The sequence below is a fragment of the Capra hircus genome, chromosome 24 (genome assembly GCF_001704415.2).
Source record: "Capra hircus breed San Clemente chromosome 24, ASM170441v1, whole genome shotgun sequence".
Lineage (NCBI taxonomy): Eukaryota > Metazoa > Chordata > Mammalia > Artiodactyla > Bovidae > Capra > Capra hircus.
The window spans coordinates 45990476-46010864 of NC_030831.1; the positions used below are offsets into that span (position 1 = coordinate 45990476).

At 43.0% G+C, this 20389-nt stretch overlaps 1 protein-coding gene across 1 annotated transcript in view; it reads right to left on the reverse strand.

Moving 5' to 3' along the window:
* Positions 1232-20389, reverse strand: part of PSTPIP2 (proline-serine-threonine phosphatase interacting protein 2) — a 95208-nt gene continuing 76050 nt past the window's right edge. Inside the window, exons 7-15 of the mRNA XM_005697169.3 lie at positions 11963-12061; positions 11401-11446; positions 10445-10524; positions 8974-9072; positions 7943-8039; positions 7740-7821; positions 6110-6144; positions 5015-5075; positions 1232-2804 (exon numbers count right to left, since the gene is read on the reverse strand). Coding sequence (XP_005697226.2) covers positions 5023-5075; positions 6110-6144; positions 7740-7821; positions 7943-8039; positions 8974-9072; positions 10445-10524; positions 11401-11446; positions 11963-12061 — 591 coding nt within the window. The 3' untranslated portion in view covers positions 1232-2804; positions 5015-5022. The remainder of the gene's footprint in view (positions 2805-5014; positions 5076-6109; positions 6145-7739; positions 7822-7942; positions 8040-8973; positions 9073-10444; positions 10525-11400; positions 11447-11962; positions 12062-20389) is intronic.

Here is a 20389-nt window from a genome sequence, read left to right on the forward strand (position 1 = left end):
CTTCAACTTAATCACCTCTTTAAAAGCCCTGTCTCCACAATGTTCACGCACGTATCGAGAGTTTGAACATATCAATTTAGGGGAACAGAATTCCTAACAGTGTGGTAGAGGAAGATGATGATTAATGTCAATTATGGACTCAGGACCGTCTGTAGCAGTAGGTACTAGAGCTCGTTGTACTAAACTTCCTGGTGCGTGTGTGTCTTTTGGAAGCTGAGACTTGAAGAAGTGGTGACAGGAGGCAGTGAAGTGCATGCGGGATGCAGGAGGACCTGAGCCACGCAGGGGTCAGCACTCCCAGCGCTCTGGCAACATCCCCTCCGCGTCTATCACTCCCTCACACACCAGCCCAACTTCCAACTGCCAGGAGGCACACAAGGACTCTTTGGCAGCTGGAAGCCATTCTGACAGTGTTCACGGCAGGCCGGAAATGCCAGGGAATGATGCCTCCCAGGAGCAGTGGTCTACCTGTGATGGGTGGGAGTTGGTGAATGACTACCCCAGCTCGCTCCCCTTGGGTGAGCTCTCTCTGAGGTTCAGACCCCACAGTCACTCAAGAGTCCTGGCAGCTGAAGCTCATGGCTCACAGTGTTTCCTTTTCTTTCCTGTCTTACTTCTCCACTTCTATCCCCACTTCTGGGATCACCCCCTGAAAAGTACCTGCACTCAAATCCTTATCCCAGGGTCTGCTTCTGGTAGAACCCAAATTAAGGTGCTGACAGTCTGCAGGATAGCCCATACCTACTAATTTATCACGTGAACTTATTTAACTGGCTTTCTTGACACTCCTCTGTCACCTGATCATTTCTCTAGCTACGTTAGCTTCTTCTAGGCCACTAATTCTTACATATTTACCACCGTGTGTCAGGTGCTGGGATATAAGCAAGAAAAACAATGAGGGACCTTGCTGTCATGGATACTACAGTCTAGGAGGGAAGCCAGACTTTGAACAATTAATTTTAAGAGGGAATTCTGTAATAACAAGGAAAATGTGAAAGTGGGGAAGGAGACGTCAGTGGAAGTCTGCCAAGCCCAGAGGCAGGGAAGCTACCTCCCCGAGAAAGGGACCCTACATTTGGCTCCTGAAGGGTTAGTAGGAAGTGGCATGGTGCCAGTCTCTGTCTGGCTTCCCTGACTAGAAGTTTGTCCTTCCATGATCTAATGGTAGCAAATGTGACAAGGAGTGAAAGAGAGTTTCGAAGAGAGGTACAATGAACATGAAAATGCAAAATAAACACCAAATCACCAAGAATGTTTATTTCACTTCATATCAAACTGGCAGAGCAATAAAATAAAAATATTTTCAATTCCTAAAACATTTTACATCAGTTACACTGACCAATAGAGAGAAAACTGAAATCCCTGAGGACCTGCTAATAATAAATAAAATACTTAAAAATAGAATGTTCTGAGTTCAAAGGAAAATTTCCTGAGCCTGTTCATTTTGGGGAAGTCAATGGCCCTTTGCAAACTTCAGTTTCTCAAAAGGATATCCAGCTGATGCAAGCGTCCGGCCATGACAAGAAGCTGCCTCTTCCAGCAGCACCTTATGCAAAAAGGGGAAATAATCAGCCTTCCTTCAGTCACTTTGTCCATACTTCTGGGAAAGCTATGCACAGAGCAGAAAAGGAAAGTGTTTGCTCTTTGTGGCATGTTACAACCATGCCAGTGTGATTTTAACTTGTCATTAACTAAAATGCACTGTTTACTCAGTGTGAATTTTAGACCAAGGTACACAGTCTCTGGGCTGTTTGTGGGTGACCAAACAAGACTCAGATACTTGTGAGGGGGTAAGACTGACACTTTTAAAACTCCAGGATCTAACAAGGAGAAGCTTCTCTGTGAAGACTCAAGATTGAGTACCGGCTTTGTAAGTCTGAAATTCTCTTCGGGGATAGAGTCAAAACACCATATTTTATTGATTCTAGGATGTATTGTCCCCTACACTTTAGAAACTCAAATTCCAGTGGGCTTGGCCATTGTCACAAGCATCAGCTCCTCTACTGACTTTCTTAGCGGCATATAAATAATGGGATGTTTTACAATGAATCGCTTCTTAGATTAAATATGGTGCTCTGTAGTTCAGTATACATAGTGAGCCATATAAAAATAAACCTGACATTTAAACCCTGGTAATTGCTTCAGCTGAAAAGATGCCAGCAAAAACTTTGGTGTCTCAAATTTCAACATGAGCATCACAGCCTCAGGAAGCATTAGAAGGACGATAATGTGGGATGAGCTTGCCCTCCACTTTTGTGTCTGTCCCTAACTGTAGGGAGATTGATTTCACACTTCTGGGCCCCATTTCCTCATCTGCAAAATGAGAAAGTGCTATCAGATGGCCCTTACATCTTCCAGCCAAAAAGGAAGGTGATTTTGAATCTTGCACCACTGAGAGTTATGTGTCACCATGGAAATTCCATAGCCACGCTGCCCTCAAAGGCTAAGGAGCTTCTTGAGCGGGTTTCTGGCTCAGACTCCTCTTCACCCTTCTCTGCCCCAAACCCCAAGTCAAAGGTTTAAATCCAAAGACTTTCCTGAATCAAGTAGAAAACATACAATTTTAGTAACTTGATTAGGAAAGGATAATTCTTCAGTCTTGGGCAATTTACAGACTTTTAAAAACTGCAGAACTCTACTAGATTAAGTTGAACTAAATAACTGCCATAAATTTAAAAATATTAAAAAATCATAGCAAGGGTTCACTTCAAAGTCTTCATGATTGACATAATTTCCATAGATTCTGCTGCTTTAAGTGCTTCCTTCCATGCCTTAGAAGCGCCAGCCAGAAAATGCTTTGTTTCCTGAAAGAAATAACAGAGACATTTCATTTGAATCAACTATTCACATCAGCACCCTGCTCCTACATTGTGATTTTATTCAACGAGAACAATGTGCTTGGTCAAGGAGAATAAATAGTGAGAGATGAGTATTTCAAGTGATGAAAAATGGAATTTTTTTGGCCAAGCAGCATGTGGGATCTTAGTTCACTGAACAGGGATCAAGCCCATGCTCCCCTGCAGTGAGTCTTAACCACCGGATCGCCAGGGAAGTCCCCATAAAATTTTATATTTTTGATATATATATTTTAATTCAAAAGTTATAATGTTTTTACCTAAACACATTAGGATTAAAAACAAGAATAGCAAGCAGCTAAAATCAACAATTGCAGAACAAATGCAAATCCTTAAACCTTCCTATTTAAATGTCATTTCCAAAGTTTCATTCAAACTATTTTAAATGTTGTGGTAAGTCATTTAACTAAATTATTAATAAAGGCAGACTCTCTCTTTAAAATTCTCTTAAATTCAGTCAATTACACATTTGGATTCCTGTTCCTTGAGCTGACGCAGACACTAATGAGGCCCAGTAAAATGACCTAACTTGAGTAAACGTGTTGGTATGGACATCTTGCATTCAAACGGCAAATTCTTGGGCTCTGAGAACTAGAGTTGTTGGGTCAAATGCTGTTATTAAGCAGCTAGAATGTATGATTTATCCAAAGAGATGAAGGAAAGAAAGAGAGCAGAAAAAGAGAAAGCAAAGAAGGAAGGAAGGAAAATAAAGACAGGGGAGGGAGGAAAAGAAGAGAGGAGGGAGGGCCGGGGAGGAATGAGAGAGAAAGGAAGAGAGGGAGGGAAGAAAGGAAGGTAAAAAATAAAAAAGAAGTTTGTGGCATTGCCAATGCCCTGCCATACAGTCGTTACTGCCTGGTATTCTAGAGAGCAGGGTCCACCTTTGAACGCCAAGTCATTGATTTCCCGTGTCCCTACTCTACCTTTAAAATGCACTGGGCCTCTTTCCATGAGGAAGAGAGATTTATGAAATGAAAAAGTGATAACTGGCTGACTACAATTTGTTTGTAGGTCAGAAATTTATATACAGTTAGAGGATGAGGATTTTTATGTCTTCAATATTCACTATCTTTCACAGCAAAGGTCTTTAAATACTACATATACTTCTTAAGCAATTTAAAGACTTACATGTAAACGTACATAATATGCTAGCTGAGTATTTCTGTCTAATCGATTTTGTTTCATAAGAGACAGTGAATTTCACCAACGCCAAACCGAGAAGCGTGGGAGAGAGACTTTTCCAGTTCCACTGTGACTCTCTGAATCCTACCCACCCCTCCTGTCACTCCCAGGAAGACACTAAGATCAGTAACATGCAAGAAGATCAACTCTTTAAAAGAGCTTTTTAATGAAAGAAGCAAGAAATTAGCACTGTAGACAAATTACACACATGGATAGATGAAAAGAAAACCTATGATCTGTTTAGGAAGATATCCTTTCAGAGGTTTTCTTTGCTCGTATATACATGTATATGCCCATTTGGGTTAAAAGAATTACAGTTCACGAGGAGTTTCATTTGGTAATGTTTTGTCTTCAGAGACATTCCCTCCAGTTGGTATTGCCTTGGGGCATGTTGAGTGCCAGTGCCAGCACCTGAGTGCCATACAGGACACCTTTGCAGCCACCGTGGGCTTAGCAGTTCTGCTCCAGGAGCCTTTGTGCTTTACTCATGAGGTCAGAGTACTAATCACCTGGTGCGTGATGATGCTCTTACCCATGGGATTTCCCAGGCAAGCATACTGGAGCGGGTTGCCATTTCCTCCTCCAGGGACTCTTCCCCACCCAGGCATTGAACCCGTGTCTCCTGTATTGGCAGGTGGATTCTTTGTCACTGAGCCACCTGGGAAGCTCATATTTGTTTGTAGCAGTGCCTTAAGTATAGGTGTGCAATAGCCACAAAAGAGATTAACAAGAGCAAATAAAGTGTTCAAGAATAAAGGGGAAATGTCCTCATTCAAGTAGGTAAGGAATGGTCTTGGTACCCTCCCAGCTGTGGGAACCAGAGAGGCCATTCTGCAGGTGCACCAGGCCCACCAGTGTGAGACCTGACGCAAGGCATTGTTTGTTTGCAGTCATATTGCAAGGAAGCTTCAAAGACTCCAAAACTACAGTCACTAGTCTAAACGCAACTTGATTCTGTGAAGATGAAAGGTTCTTACCACTGATGTTACTGATAGATCAAACTGTAGTTATTATCAAGCAAAGAGTAATCAGGGTCATCTGCAAAGGGCAGAACAGAGAGCAACACTAAGTTAACATTTCTTCATGATAAGATCTTAGCCCTTTCCAAATCAAACCATTCCACTCTGAGTCTGGTGACTGCTATTTTCTAAGAAGAAAACATATTTGGCAACAAAACCTACAAATAATAGTCATAACTACAAGCCAGAAAACATACTGGAAATTTCTATTAGCATTTCTTTGCCCTTTTTCATCCTTGCCCAGCTATCATTCCCCACAGTAAAATCATCTTCAGAAATGGACAAAAATAAGTCCCATATTATCAAGTGGTAATTAAAAGGCTATGAGAAATAATTAACTTACATCCTTACAGAGTTCCAAGATGTAATTTCAGCCACTAAATTTTTGCTAAGATACTAAATGCAGCCTAAGATGTCTCCTCCCTCTTCCCTTGAACATAGGTAGGTATATCTTTTATTCAAATAATAGGTATTTGCTCAGAACTGGCTATGTGCCCAGTACCGTGTTACATTTTGTGATTGATTCAGGAGAAAACAAAATGTCTGCCTTCAAGGATCTTGTAATTACCCAGGGAACACAGGCTAACAAAAAGCACTAAATATTTCATTCTCCCAGGGGCATTATAGGATTTCAGAGAGAAAAAGACACCAGAGTGATTCCTGAAAGATCCAACTGTGGGCAGTGCACAAAACATATTAGGTTATATGTTTCTAGACATCTTCTATAAATTATATTTCAGTGTCATCCAAAGGAAACTATATCTCAGTTTGGCCATTTTCATGGCCTAAGTTAAACTAGTCTCTTAGTAAAAATCCCTTATAAGTTTCTTTTGGTACTTGAGCAACTGAATTCTCTTGGATAAGCTATAAAACAGAACACAAATTACCAAATTCCACTCTGACAAAAAGTATTATAGTTTCTAATAATAAGTTCATTCTCTTGGAAATTTTATTCTGTTTATTCCCTTCCCTCCTTTTATTTCAAAATTCTAGCTACTCAACCTTAAATAAAACCTGACCTAAGATTTCAAATGATCTTTCTTGGTGGCATACCTGGTAGGCTTTTAGGATTTGGGAGAGGTCCTCTCCTGTAAGAAATGGAAACCAAAATCTTTCAGATAAGTTCTTGCTGTTTTTTCTAATTTTCTACTTCACTCTACAAACATACTGCATGCTAGTCACATTGGGTTTCTGCTCTGGAGGGTTAAGAAGACTTCAGATGAAACAAAAGCTCTGCAGCACTGACCTCCTGGATCTAGGCTGCAAATACTACCCTATGCTAGGGAGTAGGATGCCCAGAGCTCTGCTCCGCAGCCCAGAAATCTATTGTGTGGGCCAGAGTTCCTGATCACCTTGGACAGTCTTCACGTGCAAAACAGGAAGTCAAATAGCTCCTACCTCACCCTGAGAATTAAAGGAAACAATTCCTAGTAACTGCTTTGAGCAGCACTTAGCATTCTTTTTCATAAATATTTATTATTTATTTATGTGTTTGGGTGCGCTGGGTCTTTGCTGTAGCACACAGGCTTCTCTAGTTGTGGCAAGCAGACTTAGTTACCCCGTGGCATGTGGGATCTTAGTTCCCCAATCAGGGCTAAACCTCTGTCCCTTGGATTGGAAGGTGGATTCTTAACCATTGGACCACCAAGGAAGTCCTGCGCTTGGCTTTCTCCCTACTCAAACACTCCCCTATCTTTTTAAAATTTGGACTGAAAATTCAACAGCTTAGATTTCAGGGTGACTGTATGTAAAAGAGAAGCGTCTCTTCCCTCAGAATCCTTTATATCAGGGGCAGCAAATCTTTTCTGTAAAGGGCCAGAGAGTAAATGATTTAGGCTTTGCTGGCCACATGGCATTTCTATCTCAATGCTACCCATCTCCACCATGAAAGCAGCCACAGACAGAAGGGAAACAGATGAGCAGCAAAACTCTACATATGAACACGGATGTTCACGTTTTATGTGATGTTCACGTGGCACAAAAGAGTTTCCTTTCCATTTTTCTCAACCATTTACAACGTGAAAACTGTTCTTAACTTATAGGCCCTACCAAAACAGGTAGGCTGGATTTGACTCACAGGGAGCCAGAGTTTGCCAACTCTTGCTTTCTACAGGAAAGGTCTAGGATTGGGACTCCCCAAGTGGTCCAATGGCTAAGATTCCGAGTTCCCAATGCAGGGAGTATGGGTTCAATCCCTGGTCAGGGAACTAGATGCTGCAACTAAAGATCCTGTGTGCCGCAAGTAAGACCCGATATGACCAAATAAATAATAAATAAATAAGTAAAAATCAATAAATATTATTAATAGAAAAGTATAGGATTCATGCATAAGTAATAATAATCACACTCAAGCATGACACAATCCTCCTTAAACTATGACTAGTACAGTCCATTTAACATTTGTCCTAAAAACACTATTTCCAAAAATCCAGAAACCTCTCTAAGCAAATGCAATGGTAGACACATTCTGATTCTAACATGTTCGTATTAGAATTGGAACACTAAAAATAACAATGCTCATTAAAAGAACTTTTCTTTTTTTGGCCTCATTGCAGCATGTGGCATCTTAGTTCCCCAACCAAAGATCAAACCTGAACTCCCTGCAGTGTGGAGTCTTAACCACTGGACCACCAGGAAGTCCCTAAAAGCACTTTTCTCCATGTGAAAGAAAGCTGGATATTACCTTGCCGAGTTAGGCCCTGTAGCCTTTCCTGGTGGAGCTGCATTCTTCTGGGGGCAGTAAAAATTCTCATACATGATGGGTGCTAGGGAATCATCAAGACATAAAACATTAAGAAGCTGATGACTTCCATTCTCAATGACATGTGACACAAAAGACTGATAGAATTGCTTGAATAGCATCCCCCAGCCTATCACTCCATTCACCTGGTGGAGTCTGTCCAGTTCTGCGGTGATTCACAAAGTACTCAATGTCCTTCTCGATACTGCACATCTCTAAACTCTTACGGACTTTTTCATACATCTAAAAAGAAAAGAAGATAAATCAAGGTAGAGGTACGTCCATAAAAATGGTGGCATGGAGTATTAAAATGGGAGGTTTGATAAATGGCTATTTTCCAAATTTTGTCTTCAAAAGAAAAAAAAATAAATAAAAGATACCACAATGTCCTGGACTCACATAGAGGGATTTCTTTGATGTATAGCTGCTATTACATTTTTTTTTTAAAGATGACAAAAAATAATATCTTTGTAGCAGCACAGTAATCTTGGCAGAAAGACTTTTAAAAAAATGGATGGGATGAAGAGAATAGACACCAAGTCCCATGATGAATCCTACACACAAATGCAAAGACAACTGGAGAAAAGTCAGTCAATCCTACCTGTTTTCTGGGTGTTATTCTTCAAAACTGAATGTCCCATCTAAGTGAGAGTGGCTATTTCTTAGGAAAGAAGGTTGTGATAATTTGATTCTGGTCCCTCTGAGACCTGGGAACCCAGGACAGTTGCTGTGCATGAGTTAAACCTGGGTCACTAGTGGCCCTTAACACTGCTGACGTTAAACCTTAAGCCCTGGAGTAACCATTAGCCTGGGCGTGGCTCAGCCTGCTAGTTCCTGGTACTTACTGTCCTAGAGTGACTCCGTTCCAGACTGGAGCAGTCCCTGGGACTCACGTTCATGTTGTTACATCTCTGTTTTCCTTAAATTAAACTGCATTTGGGTCCTTTCTTTGCTCTCCTGCCCTAATTGTGAATTTCTCAATGAGAGACTCATGATGGTAAAGTGAGCCAGGAGTCACGCAAGTTAGGTGTTTATCTGGGTCCATACTCACTGTGTATGCAGTCACTGTACCTACCTGGGCCTCTAATGACAGGGGATGAACTAACAAATGTCTCTGACTCCTCCCACTCTACGAATCTAATATGCAGAGCATCCTCCATGGATAACTCTGACTCACCTCATCACTTGTGACGCATTGTTGTGAGAGCTGATTCATATGTAACCACAGTGCATTTCGAAAGAAGTTTATTCGTTCACATTCTTGAGTCTCAAACACCTGTAGAAACATGTACACACATGCAGAGAAAGGGTCTAGACTGGTTATGATGTAAGAAACAATTTCAACCTTGAATTATCTGTAAGCTTATAGTCTCATTTAGTGTACTCCCACCCACCGCTGAGGAAGCTCATACACTCTTAACTCCGGCAAATGGATTTTAATAACATACTAACACAAATAGGACTGGATACAGTTTTGCACATAAGAGGTGATGGTGAACCCAGCCGTCAGCGTTCTAACCTGAATTGTGGCTCACATTCTCCACTGCCTAATGGACATCTGCATGTGGGTAGCTTGCCAGAGCCTCCAATGCAAAGTTTTGCCCTCAAGTTTCCCTGATGGTCCAGTGGTTGGGGGTGTGCTTTGCATTGCAGGACACATTTCAATGCAGAATTTGCAATGCTAATTCAGTCCCTGGTCTGGAAAGATCCCACCAGCCGCAGGGCAGCTAAGCCTGTGAGCCACAGCTACTGAGCTTTTTGCACTCTGGAGCCCACAAGTCACCACTACTGAAGCTCATGAGCCACCACTACTGAAGCCCACACCCTCCAGAGCTTGTGTTCTGCAACAAGAGAAGCCCGTGCACCACAAACTAGGGAATGGCCCCCATTCGCCTCGACTTGAGAAAGTCTGATTTCAGAGGCCTGGAATTGGTCTGATAATAAGATCTGCATCTAACAAGGATGTTGGTACAGGTCCCAGGACCTCCCTTTGAGAACCACTGGTAAGAAAAATGTGTAGACACGGTGACAGAAACTTGAGGAAGTTTCCAGGTAGAGTCTTTATTTCCTCCGGGACACTGTGAGGCAAGTGTTGAAAATGAGGAGGGCCATGGCGAAACGAAAGGTGTGAGAATAAAAATCTCTAAAGCCATCTCTGTTGCTCCCTGCACCCCTTTGTCACAGAGAAAGGCGAAGCTTTCAGTGGAAAGTCACCAAGAAAGTGAAAGTGAAAGTAGCTCAGTCGTGTCTGACTCTGCGACCCCATAGGCTATACAGTTCATGGAATTCTCCAGGCCAGAATACTGGAGTGGGTAGCCTTTCCCTTCGCCAGGGGATCTTCCCAACCCAGGGATTGAACCCAGGTCTCCCGCTTTGCAGGCAGATTCTTTACCAGCTGTACAAGGGAAGCCCTGGACGTCACTAAAGAATTAATTGATTCAGCTGCTTCATACCTGCGAACCAAACAGAGCAAGGCCATTGACAGAATGCAACAGCACGATCAGGATGGGCAAGAAGCAGAAAGACAAGGTTTGCAAGAAAACATTCCAGTCCTTTCATCCCCTACTTAAAGTCCACATTTCTAATTTGCCTTCAAGCAATTCTACGAAAGTAGAGGGAGAAAGACCCGCCCGTGCGCTTCCAGGTACCTCGCAGGCCTTGATGTGCTCGCTCTGCCACTCATTCCGGACCTTGTCCAGCGTGTTGACGTGCAGCATGTACACCTTGTCTGCAATGGAGGGGAGGGGCCTGGGTCTGGAAACTGGGAGGAGCGGGGCTCGCAGACCTAGCACCCAGGCCCCTCCCGAGAGCTCACAGGGCTCCTGGGGACTCTGAAGGCTGGAAGGCCATAATTACATCTCACCCTCATCATAGCTTTGTGAAAAATAAGCAAAGGCAGGCATCACTTTCTTTCCAAAGAAAAGCCAGAAATGTTCCAAAGAAAGAGAACTAAAGGCTGACAGAAAAAAAAAAAAAAAATTCACCAGGGTTTCCCTCTACCTCTTTCTATTTTGAGGAAAATTAAATGAGGCAGGCAGAAAAGTGAACTAGCAAGTCACTTCAGTTTTGGATTCAGAGACTTAAGGCACCACGGTCATGAGAGGTTTGTCTCTTGCAGGAAACTCTGGGAATTAGAAGCCTTTGCAAACTCTTGGTTTGGATCCTTAGATTTCAGTGATGATGAGACCTCACAACTTGGCTGTTTTTTTCACAGCAGAGAAGACGTATCAGGGATGAAATGGGGTTTTAAGATGATTGTACCCAACAAGTAAGAATGAGTACATGATTTCAAAGCAGCTATCACATGACCCAACCGCTCCACGCCCCCATGCCATTCAGTCACCTGTCAGGTGCTTAGCATGAGCTAAGCAGGCAGGGGCCAGAAACTGCTGCCTCTTTTGCTTCTCCCACTTTCCAGGGTTCTGATATACCCCCCTTCCCTGCCTCCCTTCCTTCCCTCTGTCCCTCTCTTCTTTCCTTCAGATGCCTTGCTAATCCTATGGTACAGGCATATATTCATTATTGTAAGGTATATAAACTACCTTTCTCAGACAGATTTAGCCCCACCACCATCCTCCCCCATCCATTGGAGCACACCCCTCACCCGAGTCTTCTACTGCAGTCTTTGAAGTTGCCAGTTTCACAAAAAGCTATGAGGACCAGGAAAAAACAACAAGAAGTCAGGAATGCTGGGCCAGGCTTCTAAAGGCAAAACAGGTTTAAAAGCAAAGTCTGTGAAGAGACAAGTTCTAAGTCATACCTGTGTTTCTCTTGTAAGTTAATCATTCAACTTGCCCTCTAATCTTCCTAAAACATATCCCTACCTTCTGATTGCTAACAATCTTTATCCAGATTTCATAAAATTCAATTTATAAAAGACCCAAGCAGGAGGCAGCCTCGTTATAAGAACAGATGAGATGGAGTTTTGAAGAAAGATGAAAACATCAGAACCCCTCCCCTATGACCAGGTTTCTCTAGCTCTTCCCTAACCCTCAAAATAGAACATGGGTTTTTCTGGCTCAGAGGACTCTAATAGCCTGAAGGAGGGTATTGCCAGGAGCTTAGAGTGCAAGTCCATTTTTTGTCTGTTTGTTAAGATCATTCATTGGCTCTAGCTTGACATATGCGAATCTTGGATTTTTCGGGCTGTTGGCTCTCCCAGGTACCTTTTCTTGTTGCTTCGGGTTTGCCACGTTGGCACTGCGGTGGACAGCCTGCTCTGCTTCATCTTTGTCTCGGCATTTCTGCTCATAGTTCTTCTTTGCCTTTGTAGTTATGAGACAAAAGAGGACCAAAACAGATAAGCAGACAGTGACTCTGAGGAGCAGCCGCCCTAACCGCCCCCACCCCAGCCAGCAAATAAGAGGGCATGCTGATCAGGGCTGTGATCGCCTCTAGACTGTGTGTGCTCAGAGCAGCTGCTCTTTTTAGTCTATCTTTGGAAGACTTCTCCATCCCCTTTCCAAATCATGTATGTAGTGGCAACCTGGTCAAGGAACTAACAACTCCTATTTGGCAAAAACGAAGTCCATGAACTTTAAAAATTTACTGAAACAAAAGACTGAATACGAATCAGGCAAAATCAAATACTGATGTAACTAGAGGATGTGTAATCCAACATTTATTCATTACACTCAGAACTGAGATGCAATGATTTGGTCCTGATAACTATAACTAACAATGCTTCAGTATTCTCATGTGCCTCGTTACAGCATATGGGCAGTGGAGAGGGCACCAATCTCATCATTTCTGTAGCTCAAGGTGGTCATGCTCCTTCTTGATTTAAAGAATTCTGGTTTTGGTAGCTTAAAAGTAGGTGTGGTCTCTCCTGTGCTACCATTACTATTAGCAGTGTGTAATCAGTTCACAAAGTACACTTACTGAATCAAATAATTGTGTTTCAACTCTTGAAGCCAAGACTTAACTTGTTCAAACAAAGCAAAGCTGTGAATCAGTTGGCTAATGAATAAAAAATGATAAACCCCCCAAAAATGCTTGACTAAGAATGAAGACACCTTTGCAGAGCTGGTTTGTGCTCATCAAATATCTCACATGCTCTCCTACACTTCTCAGCTTCCCCTGCAATTCAATTGGGGTTAACACACACACATACATATAATACATATATGCCATAATTTTCTTAACCTACTCTCTACTGGTGGACATTTATCCTATTTCCTATTTTTATTACATAAAAACACTCCAATTTTTACTGTGGGTAGTGTGAATTTACAGACCAAATTCCTAGAAGCATAATTGTTTGATAAAAGAATATATACATACTTCCCTCCAAAATGGTTGCCCTCATCTATACTCGTATAAACACATATGTGAGGGTATGGTGGGCTCATATTCTTACTAACACTAAAATAAGACAATGCTTTTAACCTTTTCTAATACTAGAAGCATATCCCTTTTTAATTTGCATTTTATCTCATTGCTAAGGTGGTATATCCTTTCTACTCCATGTCTTTTACCTTTTTTTTTTTTTTTTGGAGCATTATAATTTTAATTGATTTTTAAAAGCTCAGTCTATACTAGTAACACTGCTGCTGCTACTGCTGCTAAGTTGCTTCAGTCGTGTCCGACTCTGTGCGACCCCATAGATGGCAGTTCATCAGGCTCCGCCTTCCCTGGGATTCTCCAGGCAAGAACACTGGAGTGGGTTGCCATTTCCTTCTCCAATGCATGAAAGTGAAAAGTGAAAGTGAAGTTGCTCAGTCGTGTCCGACTCTCAGCAACCCCATGGACCGCAGCCTACCAGGCTCCTCCGTCCATGGGATTTTCCAGGCAAGAGTACTGGAGTGGGGTGCCATTGCCTTCTCCTACTAGTAACACTAACTGGCTGTAAATTATATGTTACTAATGCATGCCAAGTCACTTCAGTCATGTTCAGCTCTTTGTGACACTATGGACTGTAGCCTGCCAGGCTTCTCTGTGCATGGGATTCTCTAGGCAAGAATACTGCAGTGGACTGCCATGCCCTCCTCCAGGGGATCTTCCCAACCCAGGGATCAAAGCCACATCTCTTATGTCCCCTGCATTGGCAGGAGGGTTCTTTACCACCAGTGCCACCTGGGAAGCCCCGTGTGGTACGAATATCTTTCTCCCATGTCATCTCTCATCATATGATATTTTTTCTTTTGCTCTAAAGAAGTCTTAAATTTTAAGGCTGTCAGTGATCAATCTTTCTCTTTTCTGTATTATTTTTTAATATGACATATTAGGGACTTTTTCTCTGTTGCTACATAGTCCTCATAATCATATCTTTAAAGGTTGTACAATTTAACCTTTCTTCATTATTTGGTAATTAAATCATTTCCAGTTTTCTTATAAGTACTGAACACAGTAGTGCATTTTGTTTTTCTCATTTTGGATGATTTTATAGTCTTAGATTCTTTGCATGAACTAGATGGGGTATGATCACATTTATGACTCTAAAAGCATATCATAAAATGTCTTTTTAAAAATGTATATGGGCTCCAGGGAAGATAGAGCAGATTTACTCTTCCCTATTGCTCCACACAAGTATAACTAAAACCTCTGAGCATTCTACATAAAACAAACGCAAGATGCTAAAAGGTAGAGAGAAGACAGATTGACTAATGTCCTTGGTCTCAGACAGTAACCTAGAAGCAAGTGCCCCGAGTTTTCTTTTGGCCTCATATATCACAGAATGGGTGCCAAAGCAGCAGACAACCAAGAAATGCTGATGGGCATAAACAAAAAATAGTCCCAATGGAAACCTGCTCTCTCCGGCCAAAAGGCCAGAAATGGGACAGCATAGTAGAACAGAAAGAATCCTCCAAGTTCCACAGCAGCCAAACACCACATGAAAAAACTCTCCCACCCACCACACATCCAGCAAAGGCCAAGTGGGGACTTCCACACTCACCAGGCTATACTGAGGTTCCCAACTCCCCTGCTAAGGTGGTATCAGAGAAGGACAAATATCCGACTTGGACTTTCATTCCTACCCGGAGATAACGAAGCAGCACACAACAGAGCCAGCAGAGACTCTGTGAGGTGCCTGGACTTTCACCACCTCCACCTGGCAGTAATGAGGTGCACCACCTCCCTGCTGCAGTGGCATCAGAGTGGAGAGTAAGAGCTTTAACCACTCCCCAGTAGTAACACTGACCCTATGGTGTCAGTAAAGGCTGGGGGGTGGTGGAAAGGACCCTGGATTTTACCCCCTCATACCTCACTGCTAGAGTGCTATCAGACTAAGGCAGCTAAAACAGAATATTTAAAAAAGATTTAGAGTCTTGCAACAGAATACCCAAAATGTCCAATATCAGTTGAATATCACTCATGATACCAAAAACCAGGAGGATCTCAAACTGCTTGAAAAAAGACCATCAAGAGATTTCAACATCAAGATGACAGAGATGTTACAATTATCTGACAGATTTTAAGGCAGCCATCATAAAAATGTTCAATAAACATTTGCAAACACAGTGGGAAAATGAAAAAAAAATCTTGGCAAGGAAAAAGAAAATCTCAGCAAAAAAATAGAGGTTAAATAAGAACCAAATGGAAACTTTAGAATTAAAAACTTACTACTTGAAAGGATAGACTTATGAATGGAAGAGACAGAAAAAAGAACTGGTAAACAGAAAGACAATACAACAGAAATTATCTAATCTGAAAAACAGAGAGCAAATAGGCTTTAAAAAATGAACAACTCCTCAGGAACCTTTGACACCATATCAAAAGATCTAACATTTATGTCCTTGGAATCCTAGGGAAGGAGAGTGGGCGGAAAAGGTACCTGACGAAATAAATTCTGAACATGTTCCAAATTTGGCAAAAGAAATAAACCTACAGATTCCAGAAACTGACCAAACTGAAAACAAGATAAAGCCAAAGAAATCCATGATAAGACTCAGAGGTAAACGTCTGAGAACTAAAAAACAGAAAATGTCTTAAAACAGAAATGACACCTTATCCATAAGAGAAAATTAGTTTGAATTATAGCAGTTTTCTTATTAGAAACTATGGAGGTCCCAAGGAAGCGACACAACATTCTTCAAGTACTAAAAGAAAACTGTCAGCACACAATCCTATATCCAGTGACAATATCCTTCAAGAATGAAAGGGAATTCACTAAAGGAAAGCTAAGAGTGTAACAGAGCGTAGCCGGGCAGCTCTTAGCACACAGACGTTACTGTGGATCATTACTCCATACTGTTACCAGGCAACGGGTCCTGCTCAGCCATTGGCCAGCACCACAGTGGACCCTTCCCACAGGCAACCATCAATGAGAGACCATTAGGGACTTGATTTAGCCAGCGGTCAGTAGGGTGGTGGTCATCAGGTGGACAGTGAGGCAAGAGGTAGATGCTTGCCTTCTCCCCTGGGCCCTCCAGCCTGTTCCCTGGTCTTGGGCCAGTGGGTGATGGGGGACCAAGGAAACAGGGTGGGTACTGTGTCAGGCAGGGCTCAAAAGCCCTCACCAAGGCCACCCAATATCCTTGGCCCAGGCCTTCAGCAGTGTTGAACCTCTCCCCCATTCTTGTCTCTGTGACCTAATATCAGCAGCAGTTTGTGTGGGTCTCAGTCTGTGGGACCTGCCCCGCCCCCTTGGGCAGCCGGAGGAGCCTGAGAGCCAGTTAGTTTAGACATCTGGCTCCCTCAGTGATGATAGCTGGGCAAGGTGAGGGAACCTGGCCCCAACGGAGCTGCCAACTGAGATCTGCCTCCTGTTAGCCAGGACTGGGACCTTGGTGGCTGAAAGTTGTGCCTTGGGACCCTGCCCTTTCTTGTCAGGACAGAGAATAACATTTGTTTGGCAGAAACTTACAGGTACATTGTGACCTGACTTCAAGAATAAAGGATCTGACACCCACAAGTTTGCCACAACTAGCCACACCCCTCCCTCACCTTTTCTATAAAAGGGCTTCGCTAAAAGCTTCCAGGGAGTTTGGGGGTTTTAAGACATGAGCCACCCATCTCCTGGCATGGCCCTGCAATAAACCTTTGTTCCAAACTCCAATGTTTTAGTATTGTTTGCCCTCAGTGTGTGTCAGACACATGGGCTTGGTGTTTTCAGTAACAAGAGTAGTTATTACTGGCAGACCTACCTTTAAAAAAATGCCTGAAGAAGTTCTCTAAGCAAAACAAAATTATAAAAAGAAACCTTGAAACATTAGAAGAAAAAAAAAAAAAAAACCACTCAGCAAAAAGTGGGCAAATATAATACTCTTCCTTTTTCTTCTTGTGTTTTCTAAATTTTTGACAGTTGAAGCAAAAATTTTAACAATGTTACAGTTCTAAATGTAGGCAGAAGAAGTAGGAAATTTATATTTCAATAAGACTTTCTCTTTGTAAGAGAGCTTTCCCTAGATTGCTCAAAACATAAAAATCCTCGGAGTAATCATATATCAACCAACACCATTTCTGCATTATACTGACATCATTCTCTATCAATCACTTTTCAGGTGCTCAGCATCAAAGTGTTAGGTAATTAGTATAGGAAAAAGGAGTCCAAAAAAGCAGTGGCTAAAAGACAAAGAAAGGGAAAAGCCTGCAAAAACGGAACAAAAGAATATCTGCCAACTGGAGAGAGAAGCTCAGGTCAAACAAATAGGCCCCCTTCTTGGCTAACTCAATTGCATAGGGCAGGCTCAAGGTGAAGAGGAGACAAACATATAGAAGGAAGAAGCCAAGACAGATTGAGGCCTCTCCTTTGGGGTCGGCCTGCCTTCATATCTCGAGGGTGTAATTTCCTTTCCTTGCCAAATAAAATTCTGAGCTGTAACTAAGCTGTAACACTGGTCTGTCGTTTCAAATCTTTGCTGCAGCAAGACAGAACCAAGGAAATTTCACACTCCCCCGACATATCTGGTGCCGTTTCTTGGATTTAACCTGGCTGAAACAACCTCAGCTCAGCACTCGCGAGGCGGAGGCTAAGCACAGCAGAAGCCCAACTCAGCAAAAGCTCTCTCTGTGGAAGCTGAACATGAAGAAACAGAAGTGACAAGAAGCCCAGCATGCTGGAAACCAGGACAGCAAAAAACAAACTCAGCAGAAAGCTCACACAGCTCAGCCTCAGATTCCAGACCTCCAGTTAAGGTAGGAGGTACTCACCCCTATGGCTGGAAGGACATATGGCTAACAAAATCTTAATTCCTTTATAATCTCTCGTTTCTTGTTTCCTTGAACCCCCTGCAAACAGGCAAGCGGCAGTGGGTGCAACTGGGGGACTCTGGCAGGGACTCTTCCCCAATATGTCACAAAGGCTCTACTCTCTGCTATGCCCTGGTAGCTGTTGCCCAAGGGGGTGAGGGTTCTTCTGTCCTTAATCATCTTCGTGCCAAGGATCAGGCCAATGAAAACTGTGAGCATGGGTCAGGTATTTAGCAGACTTTCCGGCAGGTTATGAAGGGGATTCCTCAGCACATTTTTCCCACTGCTTTTTCCTCCTGTCCTTCAGTTCCTCTCTCCAACTATCCCACTGCTTACAAAGTACTGGGCAGGTCATCATCTTTCCATTTCTGAAAATTGTGTTTGAAACTGTTTATACCTAAGATTGGGATTCAAGCCCACGTGGCAGGGACTCTGTGCTATGCTTAGTCACTCAGTCATATTCAACTGGGACTTGAGCCCAGCCAAAACCCATGGTGGCTGGTTTTAGGACCTAATGAAGCTCAGGCTCTTGATGTCTCATTGCCAAAAAAATTCAGTGAGAGACACAGTGATAGGTAAGGGGTGGATTTGTTCAGATTCAGAGAGATGCACACTCCAAGAGTGGGCCATCACAGAGGGTGAGTGAGGCAGCCATGAAATGTGGTGTGGTTAGTTTTTTATGGGCTGGGTAATTTCATATGCTAGTGAATGGGAGGACCATTCCAACAATTGGGGAACTACCCACTCCTTGGTCTTTTGATAGTGCCTTGGACGTGTCATGGAGCCTCTGGGTGTGTTGTTTAGCTTGCAGACTGAGGATCAAAGTTTAGTAGAATTTGACTTGTCTGCCATCTTGGACCCATTTGATTTTAATCGGTTTATGTTATACCCTTGGGCTATGTCATTCTTTCAACAGTTGTGCCCTGGCCCCTCCCTCCTGTTTCATGCTCTTTTCCTGAGCTCAGTGTGGGCCCACAATGTTGCCTCTACAATCTTCTGGAGGGACAACCAGAAAACAACTGACCCTTGGGAGGGAAATACTATATAATATCCAATCCCTCTAGAGACTCAGGCCTTCATCTTCCATGCTTCTTACTATATGTGCAGCAACAGCATCTCTCCGTGAACCCGCTAGGGCAGGTGACAGGCACACAATGCCTGCTAAAAGTCCATCTGTTGGTGGCATCCCTTCAAGGGCAATTGGGCTTCCAGGGATAATGTTTGCCTCTTTGGGAGTTAGCCCTTCAGGCCATTTGGACCCAAACCCTTACCACCCTTCTCCTAAAGTTACAAACATACCCCCAGATCAAATCTCCACTCCACTTTTATGGAACATCTGGTCTGTTGCTTCTTATCAATTTGTTCTTAAGCCACTTACTAACTCCTACAGCTAGAACCCTGCCCTCTTGTAGGCAACATTGCTTATTATTAAAATACTCTTAATGCCCCTACAGGACCAGATAACCCACTCCTATGTCATTACTTCTGTTATTACCTAAAATGAAAGTGAAACAAAGTGAAAGTGAAGTCACTCAGTCGTGTCCGACTCTTTGCGACCCCACGGACTGTAGAGTACTGGAGTGGGTTGCCATTTTCCTTCTCCAGGGGATCTTCCCAACCCAGGGATCGAACCCTGGTCACCTGCATTCCAGGCAGACGCTTTAACCTCTGAGCCACCAGGGAAGCCCACCTAAAATGGGTCTATGACAATAAAATGTTTACCATTGGAAACACCCTAAACTACTCTTATGGGAGGACTAAGGAAAGAAATCTGACTTACATTCCCTCAGAGCAGTAAGAAGATAAGGTTTCGCCAGGTTCCCAGTCTCAGGGGACAGGCTTAGATTGCTTTACATCATGGTATCTATTCCCATCCGTGATGGACAAACCGGCAATGAGTTAAGATTACACCCCTTAATCCTACCCAGCATTAGTCACACTGGAGACCTTGGGGATGCCCAACTCCAGCCTGGGGGTCCCAGGAGGTCAACCTGCCTTGACCTGCCTATTAGGGGAAGCACACTGACTGAAACCGCCCACCCTGGCCAGGCACCATAGTAACCATTTGCATGAGTTGTTTTATGACAGGAGGTCCTGGTAAGGAACACGGAACTAATAAGTCACCACCAACTGGAAGAGTTCAGGAAAGGTCAAAAAGAGACACCACATGTCCGACCACCTCCCAGAATCCTTCACTGGCATCCATCTTGGCTGAACAAGGCATGCACCACCAGGAAGGACTCTGAGTCAGAATGATTGGCTAAAGACAACCTGGAAATTAATCCTATCAACATAAAACTGCAACATAAGAACTTATCAACATAAGACTGCAAGCCACATGGCACAGCAGTTCTCCTGGGTTCCCTTACCCTAGTGCTCTCTGCCCAGGTGCCCTTTCCCAAGAAAATCTCTTGCTTTGTCAGCACATGTGTCTTCTTGGACAATTCATTTCTGAGTGTTAG